Raw genomic sequence first — 17990 nt, forward strand, 5'->3', positions numbered from 1 at the left:
TAGTGGATCATTTCAACAATCCTCCTAGTAGACTCCTTCAACAATACTTTCGATGAACCTAATAATTTCTCGCGGTTTGGATTCAAAGTCAGTGCAAATCCATTGACATGCAAGTGTATTTAAAGAGAAGATAAGAAAAGAGTTAGTCATCTAGAATCATTTGTTAACTCCATAACGAAGGGACTCTACACAACTAAGTCCAGAGTTACGGAGAAAAGGTTAGACACCCTAAACGAACCCAATCAGCTTTCATTTTTTTTTTTTTTTAAATAATAGACACACATGAAGATTTTATTTGTCCAAAAAAAAAAAAAAAGATTTGATTTGATTTTTTTTTTTTTTTTTTTGTGTTTTAATAATTTTTCCCAAGTAACGTCTAACGGTCCCACAAACCATGATATAGAGTCCCAGTGCGTCTGTAACATCAATAGTCAACCTCCAAATTCTCAGCAATGGCGAGGAATCGAAGCTCAAGAAACAGAACCACTTTCTTCTTCTGCACCTTCTTCGCTATCATTGCCTTGTGTGCCTTCGTCCCTGTCTTTGCTCCTCTACCTTCTCTTTCCTCTCACTCACTCCATGACCATTCTCTCTCTCGACACAAGAAAGTAAGTCTCTCTCTCTCTCTCTCTCTCTCTCTCTTTTTGTGCTCATTTGTCTTAGTAAATGCAATTCTATGTGATATTATTTCTGGGTTTTTGATTTATGGATTAGTTTGATTAATTTTCAAATGAAATGTTTGAGTATGCAGTGTGTTTTGCTTTGATGAGAAAGTGTAGGAAAGTAAACGAATTTAGATCTTGGGTGTTGATAATATTGTCTTTGTATATGCAATTCTATGTGATATTGCTTCTGGATTAGTTTGACTCATTTCGTATGGAGCTTTGAGTTTGATGCTGAACAAGTAGCACAGTGTGGTTGGTTGATGGGAAAGTGTAGGAAAGTAAAAGAATTTAGATTTTGGGTGTTGATAAGTTTTGTCTTTGTAAATGTAATACTGGGTTGTATTGTTTCTGGGGTTTTGAGTTCTGGGTTAGAGAATTATTAGTACTTAGGTCAAGAGGAGCGTTTGAAATGAAAAACAACTTCAAGTTTTGGATATTAATGAGGAGTGTGTCAAAATTTAACTAATTTAGAAATCAATACTGTAGTCAAAATTAAAGCTTAAAATTTACTTTATCTGTTGCTTTTCTTTCTTCCTTAGCTTACAACTTGATCAGAGTAAAATATTCTAGCTTGATGATTTGCACTTAAATCTTGGAACTGTACTGCCTGTTTTTACTGAGGAATTGGTTGGAATGATCTTTTGGCTGTCAATCATAGACTTATAGCTGATTTTCATGCTATATGCATTCAATTGTTGTATTGATTTTGACAATTATTCTCTTGATTTTGAAAGAGCCTGTGAGTTTAAGGGGTGAGGCTTTTATTCTCTTGTTTTCAGGTTACTGCTCAAAAATTTGAGATTGCCAATGACATGTTTTGGAAAGATGGACAACCGTTCCAAATTATTGGTGGCGACTTGCATTATTTCCGGGTTCTTCCAGAGGTGTTCTTATAGTAAACTTTTCAGAAATTAGTACCTTATCAATTTATTTGTAAGAGAAGGGTACCTCTAGTAGTCAATGCTACCTAATAAGATGCAAAAGATTTATAAAAATACACAAGCCAGCCTTAATATTGACCAATAGAGACAACAATAAGATATTGCTGATTTGTTGAAAAACAAAATTATAATTTAATATGACATGACAGAGAAAGATAAACTTTAATGAGCTTCTGTAAAATCTTTTACTTGACGTAGAAAATATATAGATATCCAATATTTAACATGCTGATTAAAAACCCGTGGAGCTACTCAAGCTTCACATATGTGCAACTATTCCCTTAATATGCTTTACTAAACTGATTATGCTTTGTGTAGTTTTTGTCTCATGGAAGTCTTCGTGGAACACAAATATTTCTCTGTTTAAGTTAACTCTTGCTTCTTGTGATGTGCTGTTTGTCTTTCATCACTGCAGTATTGGGAAGATAGACTGTTGAAAGCAAAGGCTTTGGGCTTGAATACTATCCAAACTTATGTTCCTTGGAATTTGCATGAACCAAAACCTGGAAAGCTAGTTTTTGAGGGGATTGCAGATATAGTATCTTTTCTCAAACTCTGCCACAAACTTGGTTTCCTTGTTATGCTTCGGCCTGGGCCTTATATATGTGCAGGTCAGGCATTACTGTCAAATCTAGGTGCTTTATAATTTGTTATTGGACATTTTGAAATTTACTGCACATGACTAGGTTACTAGATATACATATTCATATTTAATTTCTGATATCAGTGCATACTGAAGCTGGATAATTGCTTTATGATCTATGGTGCACCATTATATGGTTGATTTAAAAAAAAAAAAAATTAAGTTGAAAAAAAAATTCTTTAAATAATATAAATTTAGGCTGTATTATTCTTGGTGAGAGACTGTGAGTATCAAATAATTTTTTTTTTTAATATTTCCATTTGTGGAAAATGATTTTACTTATTTAATTTTCCAGTAAACAAACAAACAAAACCTTAGTCGCTTCCTATAGGTGATGATTCATATAATTTTTAGGAGTCTTTAGGAAGTTCTAATTACATAATGATACCAAGTGCTTCTCCCAATCCTTGGTCATTTTTGAAAAAAAAAAAGTTTTACTCAGTGCATAAAGCTCCCACTCTTTGCGGGGTTTGGGAGAGATCATGGTAGGCTTCCTTACCCCCAATTTTGAGAGATTAATTCTCAGACTATAAAACTTGTGATTTGTAAACATGTTTCTTGCTGAGTAAACATTTTCCTGCAAGTCATTGCTGGTTGATTTATAGAAAAGGGTGAAATGGCTTATATTTCTTGTTTAATGAGTGTCCTCACTTAGCTATGGTATTATAATTTAGTTAGCATATAATATATCAAATCCTCATAGATGATTGATAACGGCATAAATTTGTTTCCTATGAGGTGCTGTCATTTTTTTGACCCAAAAGAGTTGGAGGTGCTCCTATTCCATCTATCAATATTGGCTGTTCTTCCAACAAGTCATTTTTGTATTTCTATTGTTGTTGTTGAACTTGATGATGAGATAATATGTTGTTGACATGACAATTACTGTTCTTCATTTCTGTCTCAGAGTGGGATTTGGGGGGTTTCCCTGCCTGGTTACTTGCCATAGAGCCAGCTGTCAGACTAAGATCATCAGATCCTGCTTTCCTCCACTTAGTATGTTTTCTTTTTCATAGCTGTTTTATAAGTTACAAATATCAACACAATCAATTGGTTTTTTTTGGCACGTTTTGCGTGCATAGTAACTAGGTTCCTTGGATGTCATTTTCATTTAAATAGACGGTAACAGTTTATTCTAAATGAGGAAGCAACCTAGCAATAGTTTCTTAGGTTTCTTTTCTTTCTCTCTCTCTCTCCTTTTGTTGTTGTTGTGAATGGTAATCACCCACATACCTAATGATTTTTGAACCCCTGACCTTTCCCCCCACCCATTCTTATGTGGGAGGTAACCTTTGAGCTAAATCTCATAGCCTTAATTAGGTTTCTTCTTAAGTTCTTTATTCAGCTAGATAAGAAAGTAAAGTAGTGACTGTATGCCTTTCATATATATATATATATATATAAGTAAGAAAAAATATATTAAAGACACTACCATATATAGGAAAAACACATATTAGTCAAACTGTATGCCTTCCATATTATGTTATGTCTTTTATCTCTGTCCTGATTGTTTTATTTTTCTCTTCAGATTTTAAATGATTGAATATTTAATTTGTTGGACTTCCACTACTTGACATTAGTAGTACTTAAAAAGGACATTTCAATTAAGGGAGTAACAGAGGCTATAACTTTAGATAAAATAGAATAGAGGAAAAGTATACATGTGGCTGACGCTAACTAATCTTGTTGAGGATCACTAACCCCAAAAAATTTTGGACCAAGGCTTTGTTGTTGTCCATTGCTTGACATATGATAGATCTCTTGAAAAATATAGGGAAAAAAGGTTGAAGCAATTTTTTCTATCTTCATCTGTTTTATTTTACAAGTTAATTGTACCATAACTTTACGTTGTACCCAAAAAAAATATATTGAAAATGCCGGGTGTAATCTTTTTGTTCTGTCATAAAGGTATAGCCTTATAAGTCCATCTAGAAGGTCCTAAAATGTTTGTGTTCATAATGAGGCTCTCTTTTGCTGACCTAATAATGTTTTGTAGATTCTGTGAAATTAAAATGATTTTAATTTTGATTGAACTATCTTTCGCATTGTGAATCAATTAATTTTGTCTTTATATTCTTTTTTACTATTCAATGTTTACTATGGAATCATATCTATTGTGAACTATTCAAGGTTGAAGGATGGTGGGCAATCCTGCTTCAGAAAGTAGCTCCTCTTCTCTACGAAAATGGAGGCCCTGTTATAATGGTTCAAGTATGTGGATTTATTACTCTTTAACTAGAACTTGTTTTGATGACATTTAACTGATAAAGGATGTAAAAAATTAATGCGGACATAATTAGGGTTAGATTTCTTGTTTGCAAAAATTAAGCACCATCTCATGTTAGAGACTCTAAATTAAAGATGGAAGGTGCTAGTCATTAAGTCTTGAGAATTATGTAAAATAAATTCAAATTCTGGGCTTCGAATGTTATACATAATGAGTGGGAAAACTTTTAAGGATTATAATTGAACAAATAGATTTAAGATGTAGTTCTTTTGTCGTTTTTTCCCCCTTCAAAAAATGGTATCATGGATCATAAGTAGTTCCTCCTCTATCAACTTTTGGTAATATTCTCTTCATCTTTCAACCATATGACCAAGGGAAATAAATACCATAAAAGGGCTATATAAGAACTTACAAATATCTATGTAGACAATTGGGTTAAAAATATGGACACATGTATTGTCTTTAAAATGGAAAGGGTATGATAATTACATTCCTCTTCTATATGCTTCCTCCAGGGAATCCAAATAAATCAATTAAAAGGGATAACTGAAAATTTATGATTGCATCTTAATCATTGTTCAGATTTTTTAGGTGGTCAAAGTTGTTAACTACAAGTTCCACTGAAGTGGGATTGTTTTAGATTTCAATGTCAGTAAGATTCCAATAATGTGAGATTAATTTTTCAGATTGAAAATGAATATGGTTCATATGGAAATGACAAAGCTTATCTTCATCAACTTGTCACCTTCGCTCGTAGTCACCTTGGGGATGATATAATTTTGTAAGATGTTTTTTATGTCTTTAGACTGATCATCTTGGTTCTATGTAGAAATATATCATGTTAATCTCATATGTTTATGTCTACATTTTGTAAAGTTTCATCCTTTACTTAATTTATTGTATAAAACCTTCCATAGAGGTTTTTTTATTATTATTATTATTGTTATTGTTATTGTTTTAACATGTTGTCTAAAATGGGATTCGAACTAATGTTTCAGGTTATATTATATTGAGTCATTGATTTCTTCTTTAATCATTCATCCTTTCTTGATTGGATTTTAATGGTTTTTAGGTATACTACAGATGGAGGTACTAGGGAAACTCTTGAGAGAGGAACAATATCTGGAGATGCAGTATTTTCAGGTAAATTTCAACATCAAAGTTTAATCTTTTATACTACATTTTCTAAGTTATGAATACTAATCTTTCTCATGATTTTATTTCTTTGTTACCGTTTATTTATTTATTTCAGTTATCAATAACTATTTAATTCATTTTTGTATGTTGTGAGCATGTTTCTCTGTTTGTGTGTATCTGCATATGAATATATGTACATTGACTATCATCCAAGTAACTCCTAACCTACTCTTTAACTAACTCTGGTATGTAGCTGTTGACTTTACTACTGGTGATGAGCCTTGGCCAATATTTCAGTTACAAAAGAAGTTCAACGCCCCTGGAAAGTCACCACCACTTTCAGCGTAAGTGTCTCGCTAGTAATTCATATTTATATAATGATCAGTGGTTCAATTCTCATGATGCTTGTTGCTTCAGGGAGTTTTACACAGGCTGGCTTACACATTGGGGAGAGAAGCTTGCAGAGACTGATGCTGATTTTACAGCAGCTGCCCTGGAAAAGATTTTGTCTCGAAATGGTTCTGCTGTGCTTTATGTATGCACTCAAATGCCAGTACTTGTTTCTGTTAACTGATCCCTTTAATGGTAATACTTTGATCTTGGCTTTCTAATTTCTAGATGGCACATGGTGGTACAAACTTTGGATTCTATAATGGAGCGAATACTGGTGAAATTGAGTCTGATTACAAGCCTGACCTCACTTCTTATGATTATGTGAGGAAATATTAACTTGTTTGTTGTAACTTCTATATTGACTCCTGGTGCACGATAAACTCACTGAACTGATGCCTCTTGTTCCAGGATGCACCAATCAGGGAAACTGGTGATGTGAACAATGCAAAATTCAAGGGTATATTTAGCACACTTGGAGCCAACTTAAATTAACTCAAATTTTATGTTGCAAGTTCTGATCATGGAAAAAGATGTTCTATTTATGAAATTTCTACTGCTTTCAGCAATTCGGAGTGTTATAAAGAAATACAGCACAAAATCTCTTCCTTCAGTTCCGCCAAATAAGGAAAAGGCAGGATATGGACCTATTGACTTACAGAAAAAAGAATTTTTGTTTGATATACTTAATAGGATAAACTCCATTGGTATTGTTAAATCTGAAAACCCAATTTCAATGGAGTCTGTGGGCCAGGTGAGTAAGCATCATTTCTTGTAGCTTATACATTCCTTTGGATGTCAAAAAACGCTGCATGCTCTATGTTGTTGAAATTGACTGTTCTTCATGATCAGATGTTTGGGTTTTTATTATATGTATCCGAATATGCTGCAAAGGCCGATGGAAGCGTTCTATCAATACCAAAGGTGCAGCCTTCCCTTAAGTTTATATTTAAGCTGATTAATTTGATGTTTGCTTTGTTGCTATTTAATCATTCTGTTTTATTATCCGACGAAAGCAATACTATCATTCTTGGATCTTAGGGATTAGGATCTAAGAAAGTTTGGAAAAGAATTTAACTTCTTTAAAATTATTGCAGGTTCATGACAGAGCTCAAGTTTTTATATCATGCTCTTCTGAAGATAATGGTGGCAGACCAATATTTGTTGGTACAATGGAAAGATGGTCAAATCAAACGCTTGGCCTTCCTAAAATTAAATGCATCTCCAACATCAGCTTATATGTTTTGGTGCTTAACTACCCTGTTTTTATTTTTACTATTATAATTATCATTTGACTTAGGGCTTTAAGCTTACTATATGAGAATGTTGTTATATTTCCTGGCTTGGAGTAATTAGTAAAGCCATGCTACAATAGAATTTCAATATGCAATGAATTCTTTTGTTACTATGTTAGTGCTAGGGGGTTCTCTGCAATATATATCTACATATTCTACATATGTATTATTCGTACCCAGAATCACATGTGAATTTTCTGTATTGATGCTATAAATTATACATTTTTTACTAAAGTGTTTTCTGTTCTTGTAGGTTGAAAATATGGGTCGTGTAAATTACGGGTCATACATATTTGACAGGAAGGTAAAGTATCTTGCAAAATAGAGAATTTTATATATATATATATATATGTATGTATGTATGTATTTTCTAAATTATGATTTCTGAGTCATGAAGAATGGAGTCTTTTACTTTGTTATCCAAAAGACTGCATTCTGGAGAAATTTTTGACTGAGTTCTAATCCTTCGTACTCAACATATTACCGAAGGTTATAAGAAGAAACTTTGGTTCGTTTTAAGTCCTCTATTTTAAAAACACTTAACTGAGTTCGTGTGTTCTGTTATCCAGTAGTTAAATCCTTCAGAATGTTATTTGTAACTGTGCAGCATGGTTATCTATTCATTCATTGTTTTCTGTAAAGTTGACACTAACTATATAAGATAGCAGCTATCAATTTAATGAGTAATGTTAAAAACCTCAAGTTGTTAAAAAATTGGCAGGATATGCAACAAGAAAGAACCTTAATGGCTAATACCAATACTAATCCCAAACAACAAAATATGGAGTCTTTTTGTCTTTCTTATTTTTTTGTTACCACCTATAGTTAATTGTTTTAGTAATTGGTAGAACTGATATTGATTGTTTAAATCAAATTGCGGAATGAGTAAAGAATCATAGTCCAGATTGTAAGTAATATGATTTTTGTTCTCATCATCTTTGTTATTATTACTGCACATTCAGTTACAATTATTAAACAAGGAATTTCCATCAAGTAAATATCACATACAATTAATAAAAATCCAGTGATGTAAGGTATATATACACTTGATTTAGTCTCTGTATTATATCTTTCCCATACTTCGTAACTGAAATTTCAATATTGCACTTTTTTCTCCTCCTGACATCTTTAAAAGACAGTGCTTCCTAGTAACAGATAATATCAACTGGTCTTTCTTTCTTTTTTTCTTGTTTTTTTTTTTGGCAGGGTATTTTGTCTTCTGTTTATCTGGACGGGAGAATTCTGCAAGGATGGAAAATGCTCTCATTTCCTTTTAACAATCTGAATGAGGTCCCAAAAACCAATCCTGTCATTGCATATTCTGAATCCATAGAAAAATCAGCCCGCAGAAAAGCCAAAGGTAAGTCTAGTCTTTTCTCAGATAATGATGAAAACCAAGCATAATGTTCTATTCTACTCTTTGTATTATTTTTCTCTATTAAATATCTCTGATCATTCTTTGTTTGATCAAGCACAACTCTTATCCATGTTCCAAGCATCAATTAGTGAGGTTATGAATAATGATGGAGAGAAGAACATTAATGGACAGCCATTGACTTTCATATGCAGAGAATGTTTCAAAAGAACCATCATTCTATGCCGGCCATTTCTCTATTGACAAAGAGAATGATATTAAAGACACATTCATATCATTCAATGGTTGGGGTAAAGGCATTGCATTTGTCAATGAATTTAATATAGGAAGATATTGGCCGGTAAGCTTCCTGTTTCCCTATTTTACATGGTTCCTTTGTGGTTTGATATTACTTTAATAGTTGTACTCATTTTCTGTGAGAATTGATAAATGGTGCATTTTGCAGATGAGGGGACCACAATGCAGCCTTTATGTCCCTGCTCCAATTCTTAAGCAAGGGGAAAATGTTGTGGTAGGAAATGTCAAAAGCTATATTTTCATCTTCTAGTTATCAAATTTTGATGTTTGTTTTGTGATTCTTTTAATGTTGTAGTAGGCTAAATTACCGTCTAGATTCATAATTATAGGTTTCTCTGGTGTCATTCATTTTAACATATATATTTTATCTCCCAACTTTCAGATTATGATATATTAATGTCTTGTTTTTCCTACTCTTCACTCAATTTTTATGCTTGAACTTTTCAATGGTTTTAATTACAGGTTGTACTTGAGTTAGAATCTCCAAGCCCTAAACTTGTGATACACTCAGTTGATCAGCCAGACTTCACATGTCAGTTGATCAGCCAGACTTCAAATGAAGATCAAGTAAATTGAATATGCATCAGCTATAAGATACCATGTAATACAGAACACCCTGGTTCTTGTTTGTAAACATGGAAAAGGTAGAGCTAGAGCTTAATTGTTGACCTCCTGAAGATCTTTCCCATACTTGGTTGTTTATAGCAAAGGAGAATGTGTCATTTTTTTTGTATCCTCTAGAGGATATATTTAAGTGTGATGGAGAATAAGCAGATGATAGAAAAGGCTTTTGTCGAAAGAATAGAGAGTCCAGTAGGGGTGAGACCGGGCAAGTGCAAGTGCAACCCTCACCCCAAAAAGCTTCCTGGAAGAATCTGCCTTGACTGTTGATTGATGTCTTTAACTTTGTGGTTTTCTTTGTTTTTCCTTTCTTTGGTTGTAACTTGTAAATACCCCTCAAGCCAAAGGCTAAGCTAAACATGCCCCAAATTTGTGATTTTTTCTTTTGGCGTGTATAACTTAACCGTAATTTTAAGATTTTGATCCACATGCATCCCTTGTCTTGGTGACACATTTGGTTTTGTTATGAATCATCCTTTGCAATTAGTATTGAATAACAAGTCATATTGACGCATTACTTGAAATTATTATTTAACTAGTAGTCATGCAATGCGTCAATAAAGTTAATAAAAATTTATAATATTAAAAATGATACCATAAACTAAGATTGAGCCTTGTTTTAAATTGATCAAGCATATGAATTACTTGACATGACCAATTGTTATAAACTCGAACAACATTAGTACTCTTTGTTCAATGTAAATCAACAATGTCTTCTCTTTTATTTTAGTTTGTTTTTCAACTTCCTGTCAATCTTACAATTCAAAATCTTAGAATTAAAATTTTTTAAATATCGACATATCAATCTCTTATTTCATATGGTTTGCAATCCAAATACCTAAGAGAATAATGACAAGGGTATTACAAAACAGTGATATGTCAAACTTCATTTATTTTTTAATAATTCGATAGATTGGGAGGGAGATTTAAACTTTTAACATCTTTGTTAATGGGAATTTCAATCAAGCTACAAGCTTCTTAAAATGAGTACGTCAACTTCTAAATACGAAACAAATAAGAAAAATGACTAAGTTTAGCTACAAAATTAATTGTAGCCTAAGGTTACAATTTTATTCAATAAAATAAACATTACTGCATATTTTGAAAATCTAACCATTAATTGCATGTTCTTTATGGGTTTTAATACACATGTCAAATTTTATGACAATCGGATATTATTTACTATATGATTTATAAGTTTATATTTTATGTTTAATTTTAAACTACAAAAACTTGCAATTTAAACAATTTATTAATGATATAACTATTGATCTTTAGGCTTCGTTTGAAAGTTCATAAGAAAATGGAATAGAATAGAAATGAATAGAATGGAATGGAATGTATTTAAATAAGGGAAATGAATGGATAAGAAAGGAATGAAATGAAATTAAATAACCTTGTTTGGATATTTTAAAATAAAGGAATTGAAATAAATGGAATGTAAGTAACTTTGTTTAGAAGTAACATAGAGGGAAATGAATGAAATTATTTTATGACAATATTACTATTAGACATCTATTTTAAAATAAAGGGGTATTTTGGGAGTTTTATTAAAACATTCATTAAATCTAATTTCATTCCCTCCAATTCCTCTTAATTTCGAGAGGAATGAAAATTTGAGGTTTTAAGGGAATAGAGAGGAATGAGTGTTTCCTCTTATCCATTCCATTCCCTCTTACTTAAACTCCCAAATAAGGGAATGAATTTTTCATTCCCTCCATTAAAACTCCCAAACAAGGAAAGAGAAAAATATTCTTTTTATTCCATTCCATTCTCTCCTCCCAAATGAGGGTTAATTTTCTAGAAATTTTGCAAGTATAGAGGATATAAGAAGAAGATGTAATCCAATAATGGATTTGTCAAAATTCATCTCCAATAAAAATATGCAATCCAATTTTGTAATTAAACTTTTTCCTAAAAAATATGCAATCTAACGGTTCAATTTTCAAAATATGTAATTATGTTAATTTTTTAGTGGGAGTTGTAGCCATTGGTTACAAGCGAGTTTGTAGTCAAACTTTGTCCTTCTTACTATATTTATTTTAAAAATTTATGAATATTATGTGAATTTTCTCTTTAGTTAAATATGGATGATAGCAAAGGTTCTAACAGACGTGAAGATGAGAGACATACTTTGGTTTATAGTCGCTGATTATTTCAACAATTACATGTTGGTGCACACATATCTATTAAAGAAAATCGACTTATGTGGGTGTGTAACCAATGTATATTGAGGATTGAAGTATATAATAGATTGAAGCATGTGATTAGCAAAGGTGATTGTAGGTATTCTAAACTAATTATTGTTACTATTTTTTTTTTTTTTTTTTTTTATATGTATTGATAGGAAATATCTTCACTAGCCAGAAAATTTTTTCTAACACCCTAGAGTCTTCGGTCACTAGAAGCATCATGTGCTTACCAAAAGAATCTTCGGTCACCAAAAGCATTGTCAATCACAAAGGGAGTGTGGCACCATACGACACACTCCGCCCTGACGGTTGTCATGTATCAATGAGTTGTCAGTTTCCCAACAGTCGTTAGGTACCTTCCCTAACACCATGCGACATGCTCCACCCTGATGGTCATCACGTATAAATGGGTCGTTAGGTACAAAGGGGTCGTCAGGAACCCAGCAGTTGTTAGGTACCTTCCTTGACACCGCATGACATGCTCCACCCTGATAGTTGTCACGTATCAATGAGTCGTTAGGTACCTAGCGGTTGTTAGGTTCCTTCTCTAACATTGCGCAACACGCTTCACCCTGACAATCATCACGATCAACCGGTTGTCGGGTACCAAGGGGTCGTCAGGTACCTTCATTGACACCATGCAACACGCTCTGCCCTGATGGTTGTCGCGCATCAATAAGTTGTCAAGTACCCAGCCGTTGTTAAGTACCTTCCTTGACACCGCAAAACACACTTCGCCCTGACAGTCGTGACGTATTTATGGGTTGTCAAGGACCTAGCAATAGTCAGGTACCATCCTTGACAATGCGCGACATGCTCCTCCCTGATGGTCATCACATATCAATGAGTCATCAGGTTCCTAGCTATCGTTAGGTACCTTCCCTAACACCACACGACACGTTTCGCCTTGATGGTCATCACGTATCAATGAGTCGTCAGGTACCAAAAGGTCATCAGGGACCCAGTAGTTGTCAGGTACCTTCCCTGACACCGCGTGACATGCTCTACCTTGATGATCGTCACATATCAATAGGTCGGCAAGTATTTAGGAGTCGTCAGGTAACTTCCCTGATACCAAGTGACACATTCCTCCCTAATGGTCGTCACGTATCAAGGGGTCGTCAGGTAGCTTACTCATTGCCTAGAACATGCAAACACTAACTCGTCTAAACTGATGAGACACTTTTGACAGACAACCCACCATACTCGTCCAATCAACAAACCAACTTGCACATTAATAAGGGTATTTTCGTCCAATAAAGTACTTCAAGCACTTTGACCCATCAGGATGGAATACTCCGCTATTGACCCGTCAGGGTATGTGCCTCTTTTAGTGGGACTTGCCAACCACGAACCTATCAGGATGAACTCCTCATTTGACTTCGTTGAAGTCTCTGCAAATCAATGCTCCACGTATGTGTCTAACGGATGGTTGTATAAGTACCCAACGGATGGTCACGTATTGATACCAACGGGCAGATGGTTATATTGACGGTTGAGTAACTGGGTCCCATAAACCTTTACGTATTCTCCACTCATGAATCCCTATATGGAAAGAACTTGCGCATCATGCCCAAATACCATACTCCATGCTTATGTCTTCCCTATATGGGAAGAAAAGCCCGAGATCTCGAGGTCCTAACTCCAAATCTTCTTTACAAGGAAAAACCCTACATTCAAGGTAAGCTCTACACCACTATATATGCACTAGACCTCCTATTTCTTAAGGTATGTGCAATTTCCTAACTCTTACATTTTTGAGTTATTGGAGATTCTTCTATCACTGATTTAACATTTGAAGGATCTTTGGCCGGCACCCCACTGGTACTTTCTATAGGTTCTTCATCTTCTTTGTTCTTTAGGTACCTCATCCGACGCATGTGTGGACAATTTTATGCATCATCATGTATAAATATAACTAGGCTAAAATAACACTTTTACTTTTATGTGTATAAATATAACCAAGCTATCTTAGAGTTTTTATCATATCATGTTTACTTTTACTTTGTTTTTCTTATTTATTGGATTTTCCTTGTTCAAGATTGAACTTGCATTATGTAAGCATTTCTAGGTTTAGGAATATTTTTGACATTGGCTAATGATATTTATGATTTTTTTAGCCAATGAAAAAATTATGAGATTAAATGCAATGTTCAAAGGCATGGTTGTTGACAACTTTGGACCTACAAGATTTAGAGATGAAGCATGAAGTCATTAAGCAAGGAATAAAGTATTTGAAAGATTTTAATAAGTAGAACTATTTATTTTATTTTAATTAATTATTATTTTTGAACAAGTGCATTTCTTTATTTCTATTAATTATTTGTATTGTTGTATTGTGAGCAAGTCCAAGGACGAGACTTTAGGCTTTATTTTTTTGGAGTAATGCTTGAATTTCATAATTAATTGTTTTGTTTTGATGCTAAGCAAAAAATTGAAATTACTATGTCAGCTTTTCTGTTTATATAAATTGATAGTTATGTTTGATTGAACTTGGATCATTTGAAGGGTTTTTTTTTTTTTTTTTTTTTTTTGACAATTTTCTTTACTGGGTATGTGTTACAATTCAAATGAAAAAATGTTTAGACTCAATTTTCTTTATTAAATTTATTGTGAAAAAAAAGTTTTTCTTAACCTTATATTGACATTGATTTGACTTAATTTAGATTCAATTTATTTTTCATTTTTATAATTATTTAATCCTTTCTATGAAGTGTCATAGTATTTGGGTTTTTTTCCCCGTTAATTTACATCTAAAGGGTTTGTTGTGGCTTGAGCCACATTGTCTAAGGAAGTTAAACACTATAGTGAGAGTTCAGTTTTTGTTTATGTGTTCTTAGTATGTTTAATTCTTTAGTTGATTTATTAATTATTTCCATTGATGTGCTATATCATAATAAGTTGTTGGTTGTTGCATCTTCATCATAATCAGAAGGTGGAGATAGAAATTGCTCTTATCAATACCTATTGTGTCTTCGTCATTATCACAAGATGTAGATAGACTTCTTTTTCTTTTATTTTGCCAAACCTCATTTTCCTTGACAAATCTTACATTTTAAATTGATTCTATAATACATTATAACATTTGTGTATGTCTATTGATTTTTTATGTACATACTTTTATGTTGTTCTATACAACTTTTTTAGAATTGTTATTGTAATATTATTTTTGTAATTAAAGTTTAACGTTGGTTTATTTTAACAATCAGTTAAATTATACAATATGCCCTAGAAGAATTTTAATGTATTTTATTGTCTTCTAATAAGTAAATGACTAACACATTGCGTGGGTTAAATGTTAGTATATATAAAAGTAAAGATATTATGTTAGAGTGTATAAGGTTGTGCCATGTGGCGCATTTTATGAAGTTCTCTTTATTTAGGGTTCTATATCAACAAAATTTGCATTTATATTAAAGTATTAGTTCATTAAATTAGCCAATAGATTAAATGCATATATTAATTATATATAGTTGTGCATTAATTATTTATATCAAATGAATTTATATGATTGTTTTTATAAACTCTATAAAAGAGATAATTTTTAGTTGGAATAATAATAATAAATTTAGAATATGACATTCTTACTCATATTTAGTTGGTTTGACAAAAATTGACACAAAAGCCATAAAAAATTAGATATTTGTGAATTCACTAAAATAAATCTTATTCCTTTAAATTTCCTAACTCCTTTCAGTCACACGCGTAATATGTGTGTGTTTGAGAGAGAGAGAGAGAGAGAGAGAGAGAGAGAGAGAGAGAGAGAGAGAGAGAGAGAGAGAGAGAGAGAGAGAGAGAGAGAGAGAGAGAGAGAGAGAGAGAGAGAGAGAGAGAGAGAGAGAGAGAGAGAGAGAGAGAGAGTAAATATATTTATTTTGTTATAACGTAATGAAATTTTAATATAATTTTTCTAAGATTTATATGAGAAATAATTTTTTTTTTTTAAATGTGAGAAACAATTGAAACATTATATCATGCAATTTTCAATTTGTGAACACACACACACACACACACACACACATATATAGAGTGTGATTTTTATTTTGTCTATAAAATAATAAAATAACTAAAGATCACAATTTTTTACAATGAAATTTATTCAATTATATATATATATATATATATATATATCGATAGTTGGAGGGGTTTGAATCATAAATGTTTCTATTGAAAATTGAGGCACCTATTAAGCTACAAGATTCTTGATAAACTTATTGAAATATTGAAGAAAATTAATAATAAGTTGCACCGTACATCGTGCGGGAATTTAGCTAGTTTTCATAATATGCCACTCTCTCTCTCTTTACTGTCTTTCTCTACTCCCTCTCTCTGTCCAAAAATGGCACCGTCACACTCCATCTTTTACTCCAATTTGCTATTAGTCATAATCATTGAAATTCTTTTACAGTTGCATATAAAAATCCTTATTCGTTTTCTCGATGTTTCACCTGAGTGACGCAATTGGATATCAAGTTCATATTTTATCAAAGATGCAACTCTATCATGCCATGCAAAGCAAAACACACTCTGAGATTTTGATTCATCATGAAAACTAAGTTAAATGATGCATTTTGCAGATGAAGAGACCACAATGCAGCTTTTATGTCCCTGCTCCAGTTCTTAAGGGAAAAAAGTTGTGGTAGGAAATGTCAAAAGCTATACTTTTCATCTTCTAGTAATCGAATATTGGTGTTTATTTTGTGATTCTTTTACTGTATAGTAGGCTAAGTTATTGTCTAGATTCATAATTATAGGTTACTTTGGTGTCATTTATTTTAACATGTATATTTTATCTCCCATCTTTTAGATTATGATATATTAATGGGGGATTCTAGCCTTTTACCCCTATTTTTAAAAATATTTGGCAATATGCCCATGTTTTGAAACTATATAGGTTTGTGCCTCTGTTTTGAAACTCGATTTTAATTTTCTTAAAATCGAGTTTCAATAAAAAACTTGATTGGTTTAAAATCGAGTTATGCCCGATCAAAAAAAAAAAAAAAAAAAAAATTGCAAGGAACTTGAGTTCCTAGAACTCGAGTTCCATTTAAATTGCATGAAAACGCTGCTATAGGGCTTTAAAACGCTACTATAGGGCTCCTTGAACCTGGTATGGGGTGATCAAACTTATGAAAACAATTGCATGAAAACGCCGCTATAGGGCTTTAAAATGCCACTATAGGACTCCCTGAACCTAGTATGAGACGATCAAACTTATAAAAACAAAAAATTTCATCAAAACACTGCTATAGGGCTTTAAAATGCCACTATAGGTCTTCTTGAACGCTGCTATAGGTATGGAACTCGAGCTCCATGAAATCGAGTTCCTTGCATTTTTTTTTTTTTTAAGTTTAATTGCACCATACTCGATTTTATTAAAATTGAGTTTCAATCAAAAAACTTGATTGTTTCGAGACAGGGGCACGAACCTATATAGTTTCAAAACAGGGGCATATTGCCAAATATTTTAAAAAATAGGGGTAAAAGGCTAGAATCTCCTATTAATGTCATGTTTTTCCTATTCTTCACTCAATTTTTATGCTTGAACTTTTCAATGGTTTTAATTACAGGTTGTTCTTGAGTTAGAATCTCCAAGCCCTAAACTTGTGATACAATCAGTTAATCAGCCAGACTTCAGATGTCAGTTGATCAGCTAGACTTCATATGGAGATCAGGTAAATTGAATATGCATAGGCTATAAGATACCATGTAATAAAGATCACCATGATTCTTGTTTGTAAACATGGAAAAGGTAGAGCTTAATTGTTGACCTCCTAAAGATCTTTCCCATGCTTGGTTGTTTATAGCAAAGGAGAATGTGTTATTTTTTTTTTATCCTCTAGAGGACATATTTCAGTGTGAAGGAGAATAGACAGATGATAGAAAAGGCTGCTGTCAGAACAATAGAGAGTCTGGTAGGGGTTTAGATCGGGAAACTGCAAGTGCAACCCCTACCCCAAAAAGCTTCCTGGAAGAATCTGCCTTGAGTGTTGATTTTTGTCTTTAATTTTGTGTATTTTTTGTATTTTTGTGTGGGTTTTTTGTTGTTGTTGTTGTTGTAAATAACCCTCAAACCAAAGGCAAAGCTAAAAATGCTTCAACTTTGTGATTTTTTCTTTTGGCGTGTATGACTTAACTGTCGACTGTAATGTTTAAGATTTTGATTTGTAGACATCCTATGTCTTAGTGACACATTTGGTTTTGTTA

The 17990-nt window shown here is 32.6% G+C and overlaps 1 protein-coding gene across 2 annotated transcripts; it reads left to right on the forward strand.

Annotated features, from left to right (window-relative positions):
* Nucleotides 1–370: 370 nt before the first annotated feature.
* Nucleotides 371–17654, forward strand: LOC126725102 (beta-galactosidase 17-like). Of its 2 annotated transcripts, XR_007655317.1 has the most exons (20): nt 371–608; nt 1445–1549; nt 2022–2217; nt 3157–3245; nt 4380–4460; nt 5163–5257; nt 5549–5619; nt 5867–5957; nt 6031–6148; nt 6232–6327; nt 6415–6463; nt 6570–6757; nt 6856–6927; nt 7101–7250; nt 7552–7602; nt 8505–8658; nt 8868–9013; nt 9119–9184; nt 9433–9614; nt 17536–17654. XR_007655317.1 is itself a non-coding variant. In XM_050429615.1 (19 exons), the coding sequence occupies exons 1-19, from the start codon at nt 453–455 to the stop codon at nt 9544–9546; spliced, it is 2088 nt and encodes a 695-aa protein (XP_050285572.1). In that variant the 5' UTR covers nt 371–452; the 3' UTR covers nt 9547–10024. The 2 variants fall into 2 exon arrangements, 1 of the variants encoding a protein (XP_050285572.1); XM_050429615.1 differs by lacking the exon at nt 17536–17654 and having other exon boundaries at nt 9433–10024.
* Nucleotides 17655–17990: the final 336 nt, after the last annotated feature.

This window comes from Quercus robur, chromosome 5 (assembly GCF_932294415.1).
Source record: "Quercus robur chromosome 5, dhQueRobu3.1, whole genome shotgun sequence".
NCBI lineage: Eukaryota > Viridiplantae > Streptophyta > Magnoliopsida > Fagales > Fagaceae > Quercus > Quercus robur.

Bases quoted from the DNA above. Each gene is read 5' to 3' on its own strand.
- LOC126725102 (XM_050429615.1), top strand. From the start codon at position 453: ATGGCGAGGAATCGAAGCTCAAGAAACAGAACCACTTTCTTCTTCTGC. The intron at 4,461-5,162 runs GTATGTGGATTT...TTAATTTTTCAG, and splicing joins GCCCTGTTATAATGGTTCAA to ATTGAAAATGAATATGGTTC. The intron at 6,758-6,855 runs GTGAGTAAGCAT...CTTCATGATCAG, and splicing joins CAATGGAGTCTGTGGGCCAG to ATGTTTGGGTTTTTATTATA.